A 23,357-nucleotide genomic window follows, 5' to 3' on the forward strand; every position below is an offset into this window, starting at 1 on the left:
CTATATAAATGGCTCATTCTGGTCTTTTTGTTTAATCTAACAGTGTTAAAATAAATCTTACTTTCAGGAAAAACTTGTGGCAAGTTCAGTAACCAGTTTGAACTCTTTTGGTGCCCATGCACATGTTGAGTCTGGTTGCCTTGTTAGCTTGTGTAATGGTTTCCAGATGATCTCTTGTGACTGCTGACAATCCACAGAGGGCAAGCTGGATGCATGGCTCTCCTTGATGTTCAGGCGTTGCTTTGAGAGAAGAAATGAGAAAAAAGAAAAGTTTTGGGTTGGTTTTTTTTGGGGAGGGAGGGGGCGGGATCTGAACAGATGGTTAGCAGAGGATTGAAGTAATAGGTTGCAAACAGGCAGAGAGGAAAACCAGGCAAGAGAACACACAAAGAAAAATGTAAGCCTTCCCCTTCATTTATCCCTAGTTGCTCAAGGAAGAATGGAAGAGAAATGGGAATGAAAGTGAAGGAAACTTTCCACGTGTTTTTTTGGAATGGGTCTGATGTTTTCAATGCTAAGGTGCATTGATAAATTATAAATTACTGTGTATTGTTCTGTGTAAACAGTGACTTGGGTGGCTGCAGAGGAGCTTGCAAAACAGGAGGGTCCTATCCATGGGATGGGGTGGGAGAGTAAAACAAGCCTCGCCTTGCCTGTAGGAGAGTTCAGGGGCCTCTCCCCCGAGGATGTTCTCAGTGTGTATCTCCAGCATCCTTCCAGAAGTGACGCTATACAGTCACTCTGGAGCTAACAGCTGTGCATGGTTCCACATCTTAACTCATTCTAAATAAAGTAAAACCCGTCTGTAATGAAGAAAACCTTTCTGGGGGAAGCTGGCTTATTGATGTCAGCAGTGTAAAACAGAGAGATGCTTTGGGTTGGAGTTAAGAGTTCCCTGCAGTGAGAATATTGCCATCCGGTAGGTACCAAGCGTCTGAAGAAGCAGGAATGTTTTTCTCCAGGTCTGCAGCCAATTTAAAGCTCTGTTTGGTGCACCCCAAACATATGTAGCTTTTGAATCATCTGTGGAAAAGTAACCAAACCTGTGATGGGGGTTCTGCACCTGGCCTGTGGTTACTGTGGAGGTGGCATGTGCAGGAGAGAAGTTTAAGTTGGAAGGCTTGGAGGCTGCTCCCAGACCTGGGGCTGGATAGATGGGTGGTCTTGCGCTACTCCCTTTATAATCCTCCCTACACTTTATAGAGCCTCTTAAAGGTTCGGGGCAGGTCTGTTGCCATGTAACTTCAGTGCCCTGGTCACTGCTGGGCCGACACTTCGCCTACTGCCCCTTTAATTTAGAAACAGCCTGCTTTTTTTGATACTGCATAATAAAAAAATGTGTATAATTTTAGCTGAGGGGGTTTTTTTGTTTGTTTTTTTAAAGGTAGATTATTTGCTGAAAGTATTTAGCAAGTAATTTGCCTCCTTCCCCCTGCTGTGTCCCACATATAGCACAGGAGGAACTACCGTGTGTCAGGCTCGCCAGATTTTACAGAAATCTGAAAGAAGCGTAGCAACCCTGTGAAAGTACGGTAATTCTCTTCAATTTTGGCAATTTAATCATCACAGAGCTTGAAGGGTCACCTGTCTCTTTGGATGAAATATACCACATACAATGAAGAAGGTTCAGGAGGTAGATTCTGGGAATGTCTGTTTCTCAAATGGGCCTTTTTATGTGGGGCCGTTTCTCCCCATCCCTCCCCCTTATGCTCTGCAAACCTTTTACGCCATGCCCAGAGAGGCAGAATTGTAAGTTGTTACAGGCAGAGCTGCTGGCACCTCCTGTCATTTCCCTTTATAAGTCTAGTTTTCTGGTTTTTATTTCTTTGCCAAACTGTTCATGCTGAGACTTTCTATACCTTATATCTGCCCTGACATCTAACTTGAGGGCAGCAAGTGGCTTTTCTGTTAAAATCAGTAATTTCTATACAGTATGTATTTTTAGCTGTATTTTTTTATGTCAAAGGCAAGATATCACTTGACTCATTGCAGGCTCAAATTCATTGTTGTAACAAGGCCTACAAATTAAGCCAGCTGTAAATATGTTGAGAGCCTTGGAGGCAGAGAAACAAGCAGATGGAGCATGTTCTTTGTCTGATTTGCTATGTGCAAAACGCTGCTGTCTCTCCAAATGAACTGGTACTTGGCCTTTCTGGGGTCTCCTAAAGAGAGGAAGCTGATTGTCTTGGGTATTGCAGTGCCCACCCACTCCCAGCATGTCTAGAGGTTAGACTGAACCCTTCCTCCTGTTCAGGGTGTACCCACGTGTTGGAAAGAAAGTTAACAGTAGTCCTTCTGTATCAGCAACCCCAAAGGGAACTTCCTGAGGAAGCTGAATTGTTCACTCTGTACTTTTCCTCTTTTCCTGTTTCAGTGCAGCATGAGTGGGAAAATGCTCTTCTGTCCTGTGTTCTGCCAGTTTTGTATTTCTTCGTTACTCTTCATATATTTTTACAGAGACTGAGAGTATGAAGTAGCAGTATAATATATTTTAAGTGTACAAGTGGGCAAAGTATTTTAAGACAGTGATGCTCAAGCTAGAACCTTTAATTGGTTGTTCATATATATCAGAGGAGTTGACCATCTAGCACTGGAGAGGCAACTGAAGCTGATGGCGGAAATCCTCGTATGGACAAGATGCAACGTACTGCATCCCTCTGAGAGCTGTGAAAGCAGTGGAGTGGCATTTGGCAATAGATCCCTGAAAGCCCCCTGTCCTCTTGTGGGATGGAATTATGATAAGCTCAACATTCCCAAATCACCCAACAGTTGCTGCAGACTCTCCTCTATCCAGAGGGATTAAGGCTGTCTAGCAGCCCCGCTTCATTCACACAGCTCAGTGCCAGCAGAACTGCTGTGTTTGAATGTGCTGGTGGCATGTCACTGTAAAGCACAGCTTTGCATTTGTGTGACAGGACACTATCCTGGTTGCCAGGTCAGCTGTTTTCAGAAGGAAGAAAAAAAATATCTTGTGGTTGAGTTATGGAATCATCCCCACTTAGCCAAATAATGTCTTCAACTCCATCAAGTAAGATTGAGTTATGTCTTTAAATGCGTGGCTTTAATTTCATAGATGTTCAGTACCAATTTTTTTTTCCAGTTCACCTTCATGTAAACTTCCTATTCAAGGAATAGCCAATCTAGACTTCTAAATTTTGGCGACCTCATCTCTGGTGGCAGTAATTTACTCAGGCTCATTTTGTGTTATTCTGCAGTGATATTTAGGATTAGCACGTTCCTTTAGGACAAACCACAACTGCTGGAAGAGATAGTGAGTAACTATGTATGTCAGGATTTACTTCATTACGAGAAGACAGTCAGTGAACCAGCATAGAATTTGGTTGATTGACCTCACCCAGAGTGTGAGCTTTTTTTGAGTATTCACACGTCTCTATCAAGGCACCTGTTTTCCTCTCTTTAATCCTGGCCTTTCCTTTTCTTTCTGCTTGAGTTCCCTGGCAATAATGCTCTAGAGAGAGGCTGTTGTTCTTTAAGCAGAGCTTGTTCTTTGGGTTTTTCCCCTGCCTGTCTGCAAGATGCAGAATTCCTTGCCATTCTGTAATCCAAAATCTTGTTACTCGGGCTTGATAAATCATCTTGACATGTAGTTGGGCAGCTGAGGTGTCATCTCTGAAGTTTGACTGGCTTTTCAAGTTAACCTTTAATTATATCGAAGCCATTCTGCAGTTTTTCAGACCCCAACTTCACACATTAGTGCAGCACATCTTCCGTGACAGAAAAGATCAGATACTTTCAACTGATCACGTTCTGCTTTCACTTTTCTCTTAGCCTTAATAATAATTTCTACATTTAAAAAATAGAATAGTGACACGACAAGCAACCTGTCAACCTTGTTCACACCTAATTCTGTCCTCAGAGTTTACTCTGGGTGGATCAATGCACGTCTGTGCAGTTACTTCTGGTTTCATATTCTTCTTAAGAGCCAAACCTCATCCTAGATCCTTAAATCAGGTAAAAATCTCATTGAAACCGGTGGGAGTTTTGCTTTGTCTGACTAATAAAGTATTTGAGGAGGAGTGTAATGCTTATGGATCGGAGAGGCTAATTGTACAGGCTTCAGGTTGGTTGTGCAGGCAGGTAATGTCTGGCAGTTCTTTTCATGCTGGGTCTAGATCTACTAGCAGTCATTGGCTGTTCCAACCTTTAATTTTGTGTGAAAAGATGTGTCGGTATTCACCCCCACCCCAAAACAAATAAATAAATAAAGAAATTGCTTTTTAGACCAGAAGGCAAAAAATTAACTTTTGACTTTGTATTTCTGGAACTCATTTTGTGGCTTACTTGTCTGGTAGAGATCTACAACCTGTGGGCTAGCGCTTAAAAATTACTGTGATATTGGCTACCAATTTTTTGAGACACCTGCTTCAGTTTTGAAGACTTGTTCTCCTGAAGTGCCAAGCATCCGCATCTGGCGCTTTCATGTGGGCACTGGGTTCAAGGTGTCTCCAGTCAGATACTCAGTTTTAGAAAGCTTTTGAAAATATTGATCATAGAATCCAAGGCATGTGTTGTGGTCTGTAGGTCTTTGTAAGCTCAGTTTGTGTGGATTAAGACCGGAGAATAAAAATGATGATACATCTTCATGTACAGGCTCACATAGTATTTGTAAGTAATAGAAAGCATTACACCAGTGGGGCTGCTTTCAGAAGAGGAACACACGATATTATTTTAAAAGACTGCTATATACGTTTAATTATTGGAAGATATTTATACAGCTTCTAAAATGGCAGATTTATTCTCTGTAACATCTAAAAGGCCAGCACAGGAGCTCACGACTGCCCTTCAGTGCCGCCTGACCAGGACTGATTCTAATCTGGACTTTGTTTGCTGCTGTAAGGAGGAAGAAAAATATATGATAAAATAAGAGAAAGAAATGCTGAATCACTTTTCTTCAATTAAGGCTTCACAAGAAAAGTCTATTTTTAATCTTAGCAAATACCCTGGTGTCTGATCTTCTGTGAGTATTTATACTTCTTTATTTTAATAACTCCCCTCAAGGCCAATATGAGCTAAGCATGTAAATCCCCAGAGAACTGAAGAAAAAAGCAATCGCATTCACTTAAATGTAAAAATAAACCATTTGGCATGTTTATGCAGAAAAGCATCTCATAAATTATCATTACTTTTTTTTTCCCCCTCTGTCATCTAGTACTTTCTTAGCTTGATTGAAGACACACAGAGCTTCCTGTTTGCATCTTTCTGCTTTGAAGTGACGGTGAATAGATTCATTAAATTAGAACAAAAAAAAATCTGCTAATTTGTTGCTTGTCTTCTCTTTCAAATGGATGATCTAAAAGGCTGAAAGTATTGTAGTTGTTGCAGTGCTGCTTGCAGTTTGTTGCAAGGGAAGTAACCTCCATCAGGTTTTAAAGCAGTGTTTTCCTTCCAGCAAAATCTCCAGGTCACAGCTCTTCCAATTACATGCAAAAGAAGACAAAGCTAGTCTGGGGAGCTTTCTCTTTCAGCAGCAAAGTTTGCATTTCTTTTAATGTAGTTAAAACATTTGACAGGAGAGAGTAGGGTTTAGTGATGTGAGGTGATTTCCAAATGAGTGTTAGCTTTTTGCTGACCTACTTTTGACTAGTGGTTTATTCTTGTCCATTACTTTTTGTCATTGAATAATGCTGATGTATTAAGCTGTGTGCTTCAAGGGCATTGCAAAATTGTGTGTAGGGGCAGGACTGAACTGTGAAAGTGTGAATTACTCTATCAGATCATACCCAATTAAAAAGTGACAAGCACAGCAGGAGAAATTGAAAGCAAGGTTTATCTTTCATGTAACATAAGAAGTCACTATATCGGTTAGAAACAAAGTGAGTGTGAAACAGATTCTCCACCTTTCCTCATCCCTCTACAAAAATTAATAATATCTGCTGACTTTATTATCTGGAAGAATAAGCCCCTGAGTTGTAACAGCTCACGTTGAAGGATATTATGGCAATGGCAAGAGAAGGGGAAGTACGGCAGCCATACATCTTTAAGCTATCTGCTATCAAAGCATGCGCTGGACCTCAGGTCAGTTCATTGGGGATTGACGGACAGGGAGTTTGGAAAGAGTGATGGTAGTTTATATAAAGCTGTAGTGTGTCATTAAAGGAGGACTTGCAGACTTGCAGGCGCTCTGCAGTTCTGCAGGAAGCGTAGGAATAAAAGCATGGTAAGGAAACAGAACTTTGACTGAGCCCTGCAGTTGTTATAGAACTGCTACAAGCTAAGGAAACTTATTTACTCTCCAGTACCATTGCAAAAATCCTTATATAACCTTTTGTGTGACATTCACCAGCACTCTTCTAATGGTGAGATGGGTCTGTGAATGTATAAATGAATGCAGTTTTCTATGTACACTATAATCTTCCAGAATCCTGGTAGGTCAAGGCGATGTATTGCAGAACCTGTCTGATGTTGAACCTGGGTTAAAGATGTTATGGACAAAATTGTGGTGCTTTCCAGAGTACTAGGGTTTTGGTGTGTGTTTGGTTTGTTTGGTTTGTTTTGGGTTTGGTTTGTTTTTGGTAGGTTTTTTGGGATGTTGTGGTTTGGTTTTGTTTTTGGTTTTTTTCCTAATTCGATAAACTCTCATAAAATAAAGAAAAAAACAAAAGTAAACCAGCTTTGCAAAATGTGTCCTGTATTTGCTATTGGGATGCGGACTGCCTCAGTGATGTGTGACTGCTGTGTGACCAGGTGAACACCCCCTTCTGCAGACAGTCAATGTTGGGTTGACCCTGATGTTTGCTGCTAATGGCATTACCTAAGGGGTTGCCGTTAGTGAACTCCTGCGTATGTGTGTATGAACACAGCTTTACTACAGCTGATTTTGTTAATGCCAGGTTTTCAGATTAGGCTTTAGTGTGTGACATTCTACTTTATTAAGAAAAAAATTACAAAAAATAAGAGGGGAAAGTGAGAAATACACAAAGAACTTGATATGTGTAAGCTGTGTTTGGAGGCATTGTATTGTAGGGAAGATGGGGGAGAAAGATGAGTAAATTTATAGGGTACCTGATCCATGCAGCAAGCTTTGCCTGTAAAAACAGTGATGCTATGTAGAATGCATGTTCATACAAAATATATTTAATTGTTTTACAACAAATTAAGAATTTAAAAGTAACCAACTGATTTACACTCCTACTAGACTTGGGGTTGGCAAGCATCTGTTAGGGAGGGGGAAAAATGTTATCATAATGTGAAAATTGTTATCCTTTAGAAGTCTCTGTTTTCCTGGAAGGGGATTTACCTTTTCCCCCATTTGTACCCATGATGGAGTACCAAGGGTCATCCAAAAGAACGGCTTTATTATTGCGTGTTACGGTAGGTAGTTTATGGGGGGTTCTTCCAAGTGAAGAAGGGACTCATATGCAGGCAATATCTAGGTGCCAAGTTTAAAAACAAACAAATAAAAACCCCAAACCACAAAAAAAAAAAAAAAAAAAAAAAAATCACATAATGATCTTGAATGGTAGTTCTTTCCATTCTGTAGTGTTTTGGTTCTATCAGAAGTTTAATACAGAATTCATAACATTTTAAAGGGCTTTTGTGCATGGACTGACAAATTGCTTGTTTCTCCTGAGGTAAAGGTGAGGACCTAGCTGTGTGGATTTTCTTTTTTTCTTTTTCTTGGTTTTTTTTTTTCTCCTTTTTGTCAGGAGGAAACTGGTATAAACTGTGCCTCTGTTAATCTCACAGTTTTTCTGGCACAACCAAGAGGTTAATGCATTAATTACTGGTTATATTAGTGCAATACAGATACAATAGACTTTTAAGGGGAAAAAAAGGGATAAAACACCCACGCTGTAATTTGAATGTGGAAAAGATTAATGGAATATCTCATTTCTAATTGATATGTGTAAAATTTGTGGGTAAGAGATGAGTTGGTTTAAAAAGAAAATACAAAACTATACAGTTACACCATTGTCTAACTTTGACTTCGATTTTGCAGTGACCAGTGTAAAAGAAAATGCTGAAAAGTACATGGAGATGCTGGAGGATAAACTACATAGGTAAGGATGTAACCTTTGAAACCTTTTTTTGAAACCATGGAAACCTTTGAAAATTAAAAAATGCTTTTTAACGCAGCACTGATAGGCATAAAAGCGTCAGGGAATGTTTTGGAACTTGCATTAGAATAATACCAAAAAATAATTCAAAGCTGGAAAAGCCCACAAGTGTTGTTATGAAGACCTCTGTCTGTGGCTGTGTTCAGCAGCTTTGCCACCAGCCTGCCAATGGATGCAGGTAAAAGCAAGAATGGCTGCGCTGTCTAGACTGCTCTGGAGCAGTGGTGGTACAGCCAGAGAAAAGGGACCATGGGTGCAGTTGGTGTGCATATCTCCAGCTCCGCCTGCGGGTGCTGTGATCAGCGGGGTGAGCTCTTTGAACACCCAGAAGCCCTGGGGATGTGAGAGCTGGCTGAAAAATCACCCCTCTGTTCCTATGCAAAACCCAGCTTTGAGCTGAGCCAAGGAATCCTTTACCAAAATTCTGGGCATCTTCTACAACCAGTGACTCTTATATAACAGTTTTGAAAGAATGCCATGTTGGGGGATTGTGGAAAGCAAATAGAAACCAAGACAATAATGGAGATATTTTAAGAACTGAATCCTAATGCAGAATTTACTTATTTGTATGCCTTTTTTTTTTTTTTTAATTGGTAAACAAATGCTAGCGTTTATATTTCCTTCTCTTGCTGTGTGACGGGGGCTTTAGATCAACTCTCAAATTTTAGGCTCCTCCCTGAAATACAGTTAGCAAATGTTGTAGTGCTGTTGTAATGGAATCTTCTATGTTAGTGGACTTTGCCTTGCACAAGAATATTTGCATTGGAAAAGGCTTTTGTAGGCTGTAATTGGAGTTTGTGTCTTAATAAAACACAACTTGCCAAATTAGCACCACTTCCATTTCTATGAGTGATCAAGTATAATTAATAAACTTGTTGCACTCTTTTTTTTTTTGTTTTGTTGTATTGATAAAGAAAGGGTTGTAGATCTTTAGATTTGCGCACTCATACTGTTAAATATAGAAGTATTTCTTTTGCATAACTCTTTAAATTTAAAAGTAGTTCAGAGCTGGTTGAAAAATGATGAAAACAAACCTTGAAGATCGAGCTGTGTGTCTTGTGTGCTGCCTGACCTCCTCTTAATAACATTTATATTCCACATACTCCAATCCATAAGTGTAAGACAAGTCTTAGGAATATTCTGTGGGTTGTCTTTTTGAAAACCCTGCTTTTTATTAAAAAATAAAATATAAGGTATAACAAGATGTATTGATGTTTCTAGGCTGTATGGATTTAACTGACATACCAGGCTCCCAGAAGGAAGTAAATTTCTCTTTAAGTATTAAATAATTTGAGAATCTATATAGTTCTTTTTCTCCTTCTGAGGATTTGTCACACAGAATTTGCAGCTCTGGTTCATTTTATTTATGCTTTTTTAGTGCTTTTTGAGTTGTCTACGTGGACTTTTCTGCATCAGTACCTTAAGTTGCAACACATTTTTATGTGTTTTGATAGGTGTTGTTAATGAGCTTGCAGCTTTTTTTTCCCCTCTTCTTGCTGTTTGGGAGAAAGTTCCATGCTGAATTGCTGGTATTCAACCTGCTTCTGTGGGGAGTATCGTTTCAGGGGGAGGATTACAAGTTAAACCCTCTTTTTGGCACTGCTTTGTATTTTAGAAGCGTTTTATTATGAACAGTATTCGACCATTTCAAACTTCCCATAGCAGATGTAAGAGTTGTGGAATATTGTAATATAATTTGTTGCTTTTGTCTGCAAGGGTTGGTTTTCCTCAGTACCACATAGGCCTGTTTCAGTCTAGATTCTCCACTGCAGCCAGGCTACAGGCTTCAGACTTTTGCTGTTAAGGTAAGTGTTCTTCCCAGCATATGTTGAAGACCCAGATACATGAAGTCCAAGTATATTGCTGCAACCGTACTGGTGCACTTAACACGCACTTCAGAGCTTGCCATCAGCTTCTCTAACAGACTATTGCAGTGTTGCCAAACTTGCAATATTTTCCTTCCTGCCCTTAAGAATTAATAAAAAAACCCAAAACAACCCCCCAACAACAACAATCCCTAAAACTCACCAAATAAACCCAACAAAAAAACTCCCCCAAAAAATCCACTGCAGTGCTGGCCAAGCCTGGGGATCACAGAATCACAGAATGCTTTGGGTTGGGAGGGATCTTAAAGATCATCCAGTTTCAACCCCTCTGCCATGGGCAGGGGCACCTTCCACTAGAGCAGGTTCAACAGGGCTGTGGATGCCCCATCCCTGGGCAGCCTGTTCCAGTGCCTCACCACCCTCACAGTGAAGAATTTATCCCTAGTATCTAATATAAATCTACCCTCTTTCAGTTGAGAGCTGTTCCCCCTTGCCCTATCGCTACAGGCCCTTGTGACAAGTCCCTCTCCAGCCTTCTGGCCGGGCCCCTTAGGTACCGACAGGCTGCTGTAAGGTCTCCTCAGAGCCTTCTCTTCTCCAGGCTGAACAACCCCAAGTCTCTCAGCCTGTCTTAATAGGAGAGGCATTCCAGCCCTCTGATCATCTTCGTGGCCCTCCTCTGGACCCGCTCCAGCAGGTCCATGTCCTTCTCATGCTGGGGGCCCCAGAGCTGGATGCAGTGCTCCAGGTGGGGTCCCATGAGAGCGGAGCAGAGGGGGAGAATCACCTCCCTCGACCTGCCGGCCACGCATCTTTTGATGCAGCCCAGCACACGGTCAGCTTTCTGGGCTGCAGGCACACCTTGCTGGGCCGTGTTGAGCTTCTCATCAACCAGCACCCCCAAGCCTTTCTCCCCAGGGCTGCTCTCAATCCATTCTCTGCCCAGCCTGTATTTGTGCTCGGGATTGCCCCCACCCACATGCAGGACTTTGTACCTGGCCTTGTTGAAGTTCATTAGGTTCACATGGACCCACCTCTGAAGCCTGTCAAGGTCCCTCCATGTGGGATCCCTTCCCTCCAGCGTGCCAACCACCCCAACAGCTTGGTGTCATTGGCAAACTTGCTGAGTGGGGGTGCCCTCGATCCCAGTGCCCATGTTGCCGACAAAGATATTAAACAGCACTAGTGCCAGTACCAACCCCTGAGGAACACCAGATAGGAAAGATTCAGTCCTGAACCAGTGACAGTTTTTCAATATGTGCAAACGGTTTTATTCTAAAAATAGTTTATCCCAAGTAATTAAGGACTAAGAATTTCTTTTAACGTTGGTGGGTAGAGAAAATCTCTAGTGATTTTACCAGAAAGAAGTCTCTAAGATACTACAGCTTTAAAATCTTTTTATATTTATGCTAATAAAGTGGCTATAGATACTTGTTTTTTAAAGGTTCTTTGGACTTTAAGTAATTAACTACACCTGCTTTACAGCTTCAGTAATTAAAAAAAGTAAGTAAGAGCCCAAGAGGCTTTTTTTTCCCCTCCTCTCTCCTCTTAGAGAAGTAACTTGACAGACTTTTTCGCTTTTTTTGGGTCTTCATATATATGCTCAGATTACTCCTTAATATAGATATATATCCTAACTTAAAGAAAGACTCTCTAAGGAAAGTTTAAAAAATAAGTTTTATATTTACATTGTAGACAGAGGTAGAATTTACATCTGGCTCATTGATGCACTTTTTTTGGATGCCTTGGAAAACAATAGAGGATCAAGTCTGTGCAGCATTAATTCAAATAAGCTTCTAAAGTTAAAATAATTTTGGTAGGTAATGTTTCAAATAGAAATAACCTAGATTCAAAACCCTTCAATGTAAAATACAGCTTCACATATGGTAGAACTGTCAGAAATGTAATTTTTGATCACTTTTATAGTAGAAGAGAATTAATGAAGAAAACTCAGACCAAAACAGCTTTAATAAAGATTCAGGCTAAAGTATCAATTTTATAAATTAAAAAGTTGTGTCGCGTCGTGTTCCACGCCCCCCCCCCCCCTTTTTTTTTTTTTTTCCTCTTTTGTTTAGTCTCTTAAGACAAGTTTGGAACATATCCTTCTTCTAAATTTTTTTTGTTCCTTTTTTGGAGGTGGGGGAGGGAACCTAGCTTATTCACTGGAGTGCCTTTTTTTTGTTTGTTTAAACAAATGCAGTACTTTTGACTGCACCCTACAAAATGCGTCTGTTCTCAAGTAGCATAATAAAATGTTAATCTGTTTGGTTAAGAACAGTACTCTTAATAGCCTTGTACATACAGAAAAAAAGGGAAAATATGCATTGACAAAACAGGAAATATGTCCAGTATCTGATAATTTCACCCCAAAGACGACTAACCACCCATTAAGTATACAGATTATGTGACGTTGTTTTTTCCTTTTAAAATATAGCTTGTTTTCTGAGCAGGGGATTGACAGTTGTTGAGGACAGTGTCCTTCAAGAAAAGAATAAATAAATAGCACATGTAATAACCCTTCAGCCTGTCTCTTTTTCAGTCACCAATATACATCAAGCCACGGCTAGAGTTTATATATTAAATTACTAGCTGCTCTTTTGAGACTGTAAACACCATTGCCATGTCTTCCATGGTAGCCCTTGCAAATCACTTACATTTTGTTAGTAAACAGGAGATGTGCAAAAGTGATTATAGTTAGGATTATGAAACTGTGTTCAGTGAAGACGTCTGCCTGAATAGCTGTAGTGCAAGAAATTTTGCTCGGATAAATTCAGCTCATCACTTGAGCCATTCAAGAAGAGAAGTTTAGTATAGTTGTCTGATCTAGCTCATTGAGAGTCAGCTGAGCATCTTCTTGTGACACCCTTGTTCTTTAACAGAAAGTGTATTTCTTCATCCCACTTCTTTCCATTCCAAGGGAGGGATCTGCTGGGGCTTTGTATCATTACTGCGACTAAAGCAGGCTTCGACAATTTAACTCTAAGAACCACCAAGTTCTGTCATAAATGAGCTTAAGTCATGTAAATGGTTGAGGGTCATGAATTTAGCCTGGAAAAGAGAGCTATAAAGCCATAAGAGCAGAAGATTTGGGTTGGGATTTTGTGCTTAAATGCTGTCTCCTAAATCAATGCTTAAATAAAAGCAGCTGGATTTTGCAAAATGTGGAGTATCAATAAACACCTTTAAAATCAGTGGAGAGTACCATGTTACTTTTATTTAGGTACTTAGATGTGAGAATCCAAGTCTAAACTGTGGTTTGTAAATATGCACTTGTTTTTGAAGAAACCAAAGAAATAGTCTCTTTTGAAACGAGCAGAAAACCGTTTATATGTATTTCTGCATGAAAAATCATCATAATCTGAGTTTTTTGCTAGTTCTTACATATCTCAATGAAAGTCATGTGACCTGCGCAATTGTGTCTGTCACAATTTATGTGTTCCCTGCATCTCCTTATATCTCTGTCCTTGCTTCAGTCTATTTCCCTTCTGTTGCAGAGGGAGCTGTGAGAATGCGTGTGCATGGAAAGATTGATCTGTCTGAGCACTGTATTTGGTAGCTGAAGAAATGAAAACAAGAGTGTGGAACAAGGTAAAATTAAAAAAAATAATTATCTTTCAGACCACTGCCCTGGCAGAAGCTAGTAAATGTTCCACAGTAAATACAATTACCTTATAAAATGCTTTGCAAAATCAGGAATTTGATTACATCACTGAAACATGCAGCCAAAGGCTTTTTAGCTCAGTCTTGCCTTTGGAGACACTGCTGTGCTGTTCTTGTAGTAGTAGAAGGAAATAAGCCATTTTATTTTAAAATAAGAACATTTTTTTTATACTTTCCTTTCTGTACTTTTTTTTTAAATACTCCTTTATACCAAAGAAAAATAAGGTTAAATTAATGGTGCAAATCAGCTTTATGAGATTTAGGATGAAATAACAATGCTTTTATTTTTCAAGCATCCATCTGCTAGATATCCGTAGAAGCATATTTGGGATACATGGCCCTTGTGAAACTTATTAGAAACTGATCATCTGTGAAAGTTTGCACTCCTAAGCAGATGGAGTAAATGTGGCAGAATTGTTAGAAGAGAGCGTTATCTTCAGATTTCATTTTGTGTGCTGGGAATGATTTGACATTTGCCCTAAGAACTAGGGGTTTTGGCTTACCACGTATTTCCTGAGTGGCGTTACATGTTAATGTGAAAGTTATGCCTGAACCATAGCTTGACCAATTAATGATAGATATGGTATTTAATGAAGGAGCATCTTAGAAGCAAAAATACATCTTAAGGGGGAGGAAGGCAGAGAGCAAATGAAACATCAGGAGAAACCAAAGATCCTGGGACCATCGTTCATCCTTCTGCATGTACTCAGGGTGTGTGAGGGCCAGACCTGTCATGGAGAATTGAACCCTGAGGCAGCAGAAACCGCAGAAGGAGCTGCCTTTATTGCTAATTAAACAATGAGGCATTTAAGTGTTTCTTGAGACTGAAATGATTTTCTGCAGCAAGGTTGGGTCCCTGTATCCAACTGGAGCTTTTTAGCCTCCTGCGTCCACCCAAAGTCCTGCCTGGAGTCCGATGCCATGCTGTTGAGGAGCAACAAAACCTGCAAGTTGTCCAAACCTGCAAGTACAAGCTTGCAAATATCAAGTGTTTTAATGACAAAGCCCCTCTGTGGCCATCTACAGACCCTTACCTTCTGTAAGGGTAAGGTTCCACCTCGGGCTGCTGGTGTTCTGCACGTCGTGGTGTTGAAAGCCTGGAGGAGGACTGTGCTAAGGCTGCTGAGTAAGGCTTTCCAAAAAGCTTTTCCCTCTCGTATACGCAGCAGCGCAGACATGCCTGGGAGTACCAGATGGCCTGCAGTAATTTTGTGTGACCTGTGACCTGCCTCGGTTGCACTGAGGGTCATTTCAGCTGCTGGTAGTGTCTTAGGAGTGCACAGATAGGACTGAAATACCATCTTTGCCTACCTCCCCCCAAGACTGTGTGTGTTCTAGTGCGCTTCCAAGAGAGCACACAGCCCCTGTCCCTTGCTGGATAATGATCTGATCTTATTTTGCTTACCAACAGTTCTGCTGCAGGAGTGTTAAATGCAGGTTAGACAAAATATTAGATCTTTCTAGTGACTCATTTAGTCCCTTTTTTCTTCCCAGCTGGTCTAAGTCATACGCAGCTGTGAGAACATTAGCTCTGAAATTGTGAGCAGCAGACACTTTATATGCGGCGGTGCATTCCTTTGTATCTCATGGCCCACATGGTGATGGCTTCTAAATCCCTTATCATAACTGCCTCAGGATGGAAACAATTTTTTTGTACCAGCCGAGGTAAAGATGACATTTCTTGAGCTGAGGGAATTTAATGTGATTGTACTGTTCTCCAGGCCTCGAAAGATTATGCCGTGACTTCCATTCATCACAAAAACGGGGCTTTTTAGTGGCTTTTTCTAATTCCCAGATAAGAATCATGAAATTATTTTGGGGGAATAATATTGTTAAAGAATAACTGGTGACAATTACACAGAGGTGTTTTATTGAGCTATTTTCTCTGCTCTTCTGCAAGAATGGGAAAACAAATAAATACACCTGCTAGTAAGATGCGATATTGCAATGACTGTGCTTTACTGTTGTTGCATGATTCAGCACCTGGTAACTGGGCAAATGTACGTAAAATCTTTCTTCTTTTAATCGACTCTCTTTTGCTGTTTGTCTTGGTTCCTTTTTTGTTCAACAGCGTTTGTTTTCATCTTAATGGTGGCTTTTTATGACTCACGGACACGCAGTACAGGAAATGTAGTGGAGCCTTGCTCTTGCTAGGTAAGGTATGCTCATCTGCGCTGCTCCTCATTCACTGAGGTGAAGGGAATTGTGTGTGATTAGGACAACTTGCATTTACTGAAGAAGCAGAAGTTGAGCTCAGGGTGTGCTTTACCTGATCTCATACACCTCTGATTTATTTTTTTTTAAGCTTTTCAATCAAATGTCACTTGGCTAGCTCAGAACAAATGTGGCTGCGACCTAGTTGCTCCGTCTGCTAGGCCATGCATGCATTCTGTATCAGAAACTTGTGGTTCTCTCAGGCAGGCAGTGTTTTTAATGCGTTTGAAGATGTGATCTTCACTAAGCTCCATCCCTTCAGACAAGATGTCTGATGTCCTGAGGGTCCCATGCCATAAGAGGACAAGTCAGGATTAATTGCCATCACATCACATTTCAGTTCTCATGACAATGAACAGTTAAAATAGTTGCTCTCTTCCCTTATTATTCATCCTGTTAGCTTACGTACTAAGTCTCCTTTAAAACTTACTAGGTTTCAGCAATGTTTCTGGGAGCAGAGCTGGGTATGAATGCTCTGAATAGCACAGCACACTGAAGGGACAGTGTTTCATACTGCTGATGGTCTCAAAGCTGGTCTAAGATGCTCTTGGAGCACAAGCAAAAAGGCTGAGTGTCCTTGCGGGTGCATAGCTCGCTGTCTCATCTCGTTATGGCTTCTCTGCTGTTCCTGTCTGTATGGGATACTTCTTTTTTTTTTTTTGATACAACATCAGTTATATAGGGGTGGTTTCCCAAAGTGTGTTGTTTGCCTGTGACTTCAAGCTGTTCCTTATGGGTGACCCTTACCTCTCTGGAAAAGTGCTGTTGGGTGGCAGTGAAATCACTTGTGTTGCCTGCCCTTGCAACAAAGGGCCACAGGACTAAGTCTGGTGTGATTATCTTAAATACTGAAAATGGAGAACACAATTAGAAGTTGATGCTACTGGAAGTGGATATGGTAAATAACTTGCAAGATTTGCAAAACTGGAAGAAATTTTTGCGCACTTCTGGGACATCTGAAGGTGTTCTGCCTTAACCATGGTTTGCTGCTCTTTAGAGTAAAACAGTCCCTTCTGAACATACTGTGAGGTTTTATCATGCTGATGGGTTCCCATAAAACCTTTAACCAGCATCCCCAACAAAAACTTGTCTGGTTTCAGTAGTCTTGAAAAAGGATTGCAGTGTCACCAAACCCATACGGAGATGATCAAACACTTCACTTTGGAGAATCAGTTCGCCTTGTTGTGAGCAACACATTCGCTTTGTTTCAGTTGTCTTATTCTTCAGTTTACATGAGAGGCAATGTCAAAAAAGTAGCGTTATTGTTTCTTAAAGGCTCACGTTTTCCTGATATTCTTTTCTAGCCTGAAAACATCAACTGATGTCATAGCACTTACTTTGCTGTGGAAAGGTGATGATATCATGAATTCAAGGATTATCACTTCAGCTGTGTAACTGGTAACAAGAACATAGGAACCTGTGAACAAACCCAGCATTTTAAATAGATTTTTGTAGGGGAGGGAAAAATTGGCAAGATCCCACTGATCTTTTGTTTTAGTATTATTGTAGTGAGGGAGGTTTATTTGCCCAAAATATTCATGAATAAAGGGAGCTGTGAGTAATGAAAAGCGAAATACTAAGTGTGGTAGTTAATAAATTACAGGTGAATTTGGGTTTTTGGTTGCTGTGTTGGCCCAGCCTTATTTGAGAGATACATCCTCTTTTTTCAATAGTTTTGGAAACTTAATTTTCACAATGGTGCATCCAATTAACAAAAAGGAAAAACTTAAGTATCCTTTCTTGCTCTATTTCTTTTTTTCCCCCTCTGCTTTAAATGTTTGCCTGCTTTCTTGTTTGCTGTTCTTTAATTGCTCTATCTTGAAAGAGAGAGGGCTTTTTGATTCTCCTCTTGGTCTTTCCTTTTTGTGGCTTCTCTGTCTCCTTTCATTCCACTTGTCTCATTTCCACTTTGTAAATTTTATTCTTATCTTCTTTCTTTTGTTTCCAACTTTATTCCTTAGCACACCTGTTTTTATGTGCCTCCTCTCTGTATATCATGGGGCAGGGGGGTTGGGGAAGCTGGATAGTAGGAATATGAGAAAGCACTTGATTTACAAGAATATGTTCTCAGCTTTTAAACACAGCAGGTGGTTTTTTTCAAGGTAACTTAGACTTGCATGACCACGATACAGGTTCTCATTAAATGTTCTTATTGTCTTCACAGTCATTTGTGTTGTATTTGAAAATGTTTGCAATGTCCTGAAAGAGTATTGTATCTTGGAAGCTCTTAGTAAATTTAAATTTAAATAATCTCACAAGAAATTTGATGGTATTGTTTAATGGAAATGGACTAGCCTAGATTAACTGGGTCTGGAGGAAAGAGGAGAATCTTTGCTGTTCCTTATGTTTCTGGATGTGGGAAGTGTAGCTAATGCCCACAGGGGATGGAAATTGAAATCAACTCTGGAAGTGCAGCAGATTAGAATTTGTAATCGTTCCTCTGCAGTGTAATGCACATTTCATCCTCAGGGTGATCTGGTGCCATGTGCTAGTGGAGATCCTCTGACAGACAAACTCGTGGCTTGTGCCAGGGTGCAGCTTCTGCTTCCCATCCTGCAACCTGTGTCTGTCAGCTCTGGCAGAACTAATATTTATACCCATCTATAGATGAAATGCATGTTCAATGAGCAGTAAAAATGGAGGGCAAAGAATGCAATCTGTTTCTTCCACCAAGAGAAGAAATATAAAAACAAACAAAAACCTCCCTTATTTCTTCTTCTGTCTGTGGCCTCCACAAGGTAGGAGACGATTGCATTGTTGGAACCCATATGTGACATAGCAAGGATCTTCTGGGTCTGCAGTGATACAACGAGTGCTTGCTGCAAGGGGAGGAGGACTGTGTCTTAATTCCTGAGGGACCATCTGCTGGCTGAAGCTGTGGAGGGAGATTTTTGCAGAAAGGGAGGGATGTGATGGGGAGGATTTTGTGTCCAGCAGGTGTCTCTGGGAAGGGGACATAAACCAAAATTTACTTTTCCACTTTAAGTCCTAGTAGAGTTACTGTTGCACCGATGTATATTTGGTATATGTTGTGCCCTGAGCGTTTTTTAATGACTGTTTGGCTTCTATGTGAGAAGATAAAAAGTGAAGAAGGGCACAAGAATTACAGGCTTAGCAGTTGCTGTTGTCTTTTTTTCTTTTCTTGGCATTTTGCCTGTTCAGGGATGCTGGATCACAAATATTGATTTCTTTTTTTTCCTTTTTAATTGGGAGGTGGGGGAACTGTGGCACATGACTGTGCTGTTTTATGAGAAGTAGGGGAAAGCTCTGTTCTTTTTAGATTTAAAAATGTTAGATTTAATCTCAGCATTGAAACTAGATCTGCTTAGAAAAAAAAAAAAAGGTCACATTTTGGGCCAATTTCCACTATCTTTTAAAGCTTTAGAAAAAGCAAAGTACATGGTCACTCAGCCTTTAGTAGCTCTCTGTCCACATTAATTCAGGTTTTGTCTAGGCTAGGGCTTTTTCGAAGTTACTGAATTAAGTTCAGTAGTTAGTGTGCAGCATTGGCAAAGGCAAGGTGACAGGGGATTTTGCAGCTTATTCACGGACAAGCTTGCCTGCCTGCCTGCCCCGCTTGCCTCCAGGGTCTTTGTCTTCCATTCACTTTATACTCAGCATAGCAAAAATCATCAGAGGGCAAGGCTGAGTCTCCCCTTCTAAAAACAGAAAGTATTGCCCTTGCTTAAAAAGAAAATGTGGTGAAAGTTCATAGCTTCTCTAGCTGTTTAGTAATTCTGATTTTGTTAGGAACTTTTCTTATTCTGCATGCCTTTTTCTTACGCTGCATTGTTCTGGTGCTGGTCAGTCACGCCTGAAAAGCTAAAGTTCAACACTTCACTGAAACTCATTAACGTCACAGTAGTCCTCTCCACTGCAGACTCTTGCCTCATCAAGAATAAGTAATTCTACATCACTTTGCTGCTTTAGTGTGCTGAGATTTCCCTGTTTTGGGGCAGAAACAATGTTTTCCTTGTGTTTTTTTTCAATCACTTGTGCTTTTCCTTGTGTTCTCATCTTTTTCAATTTGATTGAATTACATGAATTTTATTAAGAGTTTGAAATTCGTATTCCTCAATTTTTTGGTTTGTTATTGTCGATGCAGAGAGGATCCCATTTTGTTAACAGTGAATGTCTAACATGACTGACAGCCGTCATGCTGCTTCTTCTTCCTTGAGAGTAGATACATTGGTTTTGATTTGGAAACCTACACAGTTTTTCTCATAGATAGCTACGCTAACATCTATTTGCATTAATGAAGGGAAGGTTGATACTATGAGCTTTGGTGATTGCTTCTAATAGTTTTCCATTTCCTATGCAAAAATTCTTTTGCTGGGAGATAGTTCTGTCTCACAGCTCCATGGTGCTTCAGAAAGAGTGTTCAGCCACTGGCCTCATCCTAGGATTTTCAGGGGATGTTTGCAGATAAGTTCCAAGACTGTCAATGTGAGAATGCATTTGCAGTGTGCTATAGCTGGGAGGAGTTACCTTTGGATACTCTGTCAAGCCAAAGGACAGTGGTTTCATCGTCCCATCCAGATAACAGAGAAAATTAGTGCAGCAGGAGGTCCTAGAGTTATTTGTAGGTGTTTACTAAGAGTGTAGTGTCAGGTGAGAAGCACTTTAGAAACTAGGGACTGAGTTTGAAAAATTGGTAAAATGACATCAGCTTAAGCAGATGACTGCTTCCAGTAATTTTGTGGGGCTTTTCCCAGCCTTTTATTTTCACTGAGGATAAGGTGAGTGCATCATGCAAAGTGCTTCTCTTTGGCCACCAGCATCGCTGGGCCTTGCCCAGCTCTGCCCTGCTGTTGCCTTCCCCGTAAGCTGATGTAATGCAAACCTTCACCTACCTTAGTTGTGGAGATATGACTATGTGAGGAGGGGGAGGGATGTGCAAAGCTGTCACCTCTGTGTCCACAGCATTAAGCTTTTGCTCTCTTACCAGGTCCCCTTGTTGTCTGTGTGTAGGTGAATTTACATAATGAGAAAGACTTGATCCCTTCTGCACTTGGCAAGAAAATTGTTCAGAGGTAGATGTGTATTTTCCTACTGCTGCTGTTTCTGAGTGCGTCCCTGAAAACAAGACATGAAACCATTTGTGCATTTCTCAGAAGTTTTGTCATCTCTCTTGAGCAGGATTGCTATCAACAGTAGTAATGGGTATAGAGCAATCAAAGAAGATGAGGATAGATGTCTGATGTCGTCTGCCTGCTGTCTGGCAGTGCCGCTAAATACTCCCGTCCTCTGGATGATACTTTCCACAAAGTCCTGACTGGCCAATTAGATAAAAGCATCATGATAATTAAACAAGTAGAAAATAAATAAAATATCACCACCTGTATAGCATGAGTATGAAGATGTCGGATAGCTCTATCTTGCATGCCACTGGGACAGTCTTTCCCACTAGCATTTGGAAGCATTTATTACTTAGTGTACTTACTACTGGGAATGTACTCTGCCCATCTGGGAAGGCACACAGGTCCTGGCAATTTAAAGTTTGTGGTAAAGTTCGCAGCGCAGGGTTCGTGGTAGCTGACAGCGTCCAACCAGGAAGGATCTGTAGACCCTGCCCTTTCCCTCTTGCTCTTCTTGAGCTAAAGCGGGATTTGGCTCCTGACCTCATTTGACCCTGCAGCTACAGTGGGTCATATCGTGCCCTTGGATGTTTCAGAGGAATTCCGTAAGCACACGGCTATTGACATCAGTACTTGGCCAGCGCTTTCCTTTTTCCAGGTGTGTCTTCCTGGTTACAAAGGTTGAATTTCAAGGTAAATTCCCACATGATGACAATATGTCATCTCTCCCAATTGTATCTCTCCTAAAAGGGCATTTTTTTTTGCCCTGTTGTTTTTATCATTATGTATGCCTAATTCCCGCTCAGTCAGTAGTACACAGGATGGTTCACATTCCCAAATTCACATGACACTGAAAGTCTAAAACTGTTATTCTTTGAGAGCAGGGAATATATTATAAACTGTTGAATTTTATATCAGAGAACAGAGGTGAATGAAAATGATGGGAGAATTGTAAATACCTTCTATATGCTTCCTAACACTTGTGGTCAGAGACTGCAATAAACAATAAGAGATCAGGCTCATTATTCTAATTGCTTTGCAACAAGAAAGCATTCTTCTCTTGGTATAAATAGCCATTGCTGCTATTGCAGCAGTGTGAATTTGTGGCAGCTGAGAATGTGGCCTCAATGCAAATCCCGTGCTTTCTTCCCGTGGCATACTTTTGGAAACAAATGTATTTTGTTGGATTAGAATTGATTGTGACTTTAAAAGCTGCTGAATTGCTTCAGTTTCAGTGGAAGTTACTAGAAGTTGAATCCTTTGTGGGGTTCAAGCTCGTGAAAGTATTTAGGCTTGTGCAGCAGCTCAGCTGTTTGAGCAGGGCTTAGATGAATAGATAGTTCCTGAGATGCATGCTTTCCAAAATCAGGGCTTAATTCACACCTCTCCTTTAAATCTGATTTGGGATCAAATATTAAGTAGTGCAGAAAAAAGATCTCATTCCGGGAATTCCCATCCAGTCACACACACCCCCCCTCCAACTCAACAGTTTAATGACATTGTGGGGCTTTGTTGTTATTGTAGGAGCCAAAGGCAAGCAGGGTGCAGACTGAGTTATCAGAGTTAGTACCGAACTTGAAGGTGCTTTATCAAATTATGAATGAGGTGAATGATAAACAAGGGTTGGAAAGCTGGCTTTATGTGGACTGCTTCATAAGAAGAATTCCCCGGTAGCTTTCTCCTCATCTATCAAAGTTAAGTTTTTTACTCTTAGAATAGATTACTTATAATAGATGTTTCAGTGGAGGTAGGGGCAGAGGGCCATTACTCTATTCCTTTTTTTTAAACAGGAATAAATAGCCTTGAAAGCAGGTAGTAAATTTTTACATTGTAGATTAGGTCATATAGTAAAAATAAACTCTACAATAAGTGTGGGGACAAAATTGTGCAGTAAATTCTTATGACAAGATGCCTGCCTTCTTCCCTTGTAAATTACTTAATTTTCTGCATTCAACATGTCGGTCCCATTCCTACATCCACCTTGCATTAAGAATCAAAGTGAAAACCATCAGCTGCAGCAGTCTATCATTTTGTGTTTCCAGTGGAGATAATTTAAGTATAAAACAGTGACATTGAATATTGATAGAAGATGACAGGCTGTGATTAAAGTTTTGTGCTGGGTAAAGCAAATGGCTGGAGGATTGAAGAGAAAACAACAAAAATATGGTTCAGTATTGTGTGGTATCTTGTTTTTTAATAAGACTAATCAAATGTCCATTATTGGTTTTAAGCACTAGAAAAATTGTTCTTCTTCCTTGTTTTGGACAGGCCTTTCAGGAAAGAAAAAGCAGACATAAAATATGTACATTTCACATAAAATACAAGGTGGTAGTTTTGTCCTTAGGATGCTGATATCAGGGTTTTTTTTTTCTATGGACAAGAGAAAGATGTCATGATTCTTAGCAGATTTAGATTTCAGTTTAGAGTCTAATCCTTCAGTATCCTGAATGCAGTAGGTAGCGTTTTACTGAATTGAAGAACTTGTGGATAATGAGCATAGC

At 40.4% G+C, this 23,357-nt stretch overlaps 1 protein-coding gene across 8 annotated transcripts in view; it reads left to right on the forward strand.

Annotated features, from left to right (window-relative positions):
* The window catches only part of DISC1 (DISC1 scaffold protein), a 230,003-nt gene that overhangs the window by 171,841 nt on the left and 34,805 nt on the right, over nt 1-23,357 (forward strand). For all 8 annotated transcript variants that reach the window (XM_080388867.1, XM_080388870.1, XM_080388869.1 and 5 more), the window contains one exon: nt 7,961-8,021. In XM_080388867.1, coding sequence (XP_080244993.1) covers nt 7,961-8,021 — 61 coding nt within the window. The remainder of the gene's footprint in view (nt 1-7,960; nt 8,022-23,357) is intronic.

This window comes from Falco punctatus (genome assembly GCF_963210335.1).
Source record: "Falco punctatus genome assembly, chromosome: 5".
Lineage (NCBI taxonomy): Eukaryota > Metazoa > Chordata > Aves > Falconiformes > Falconidae > Falco > Falco punctatus.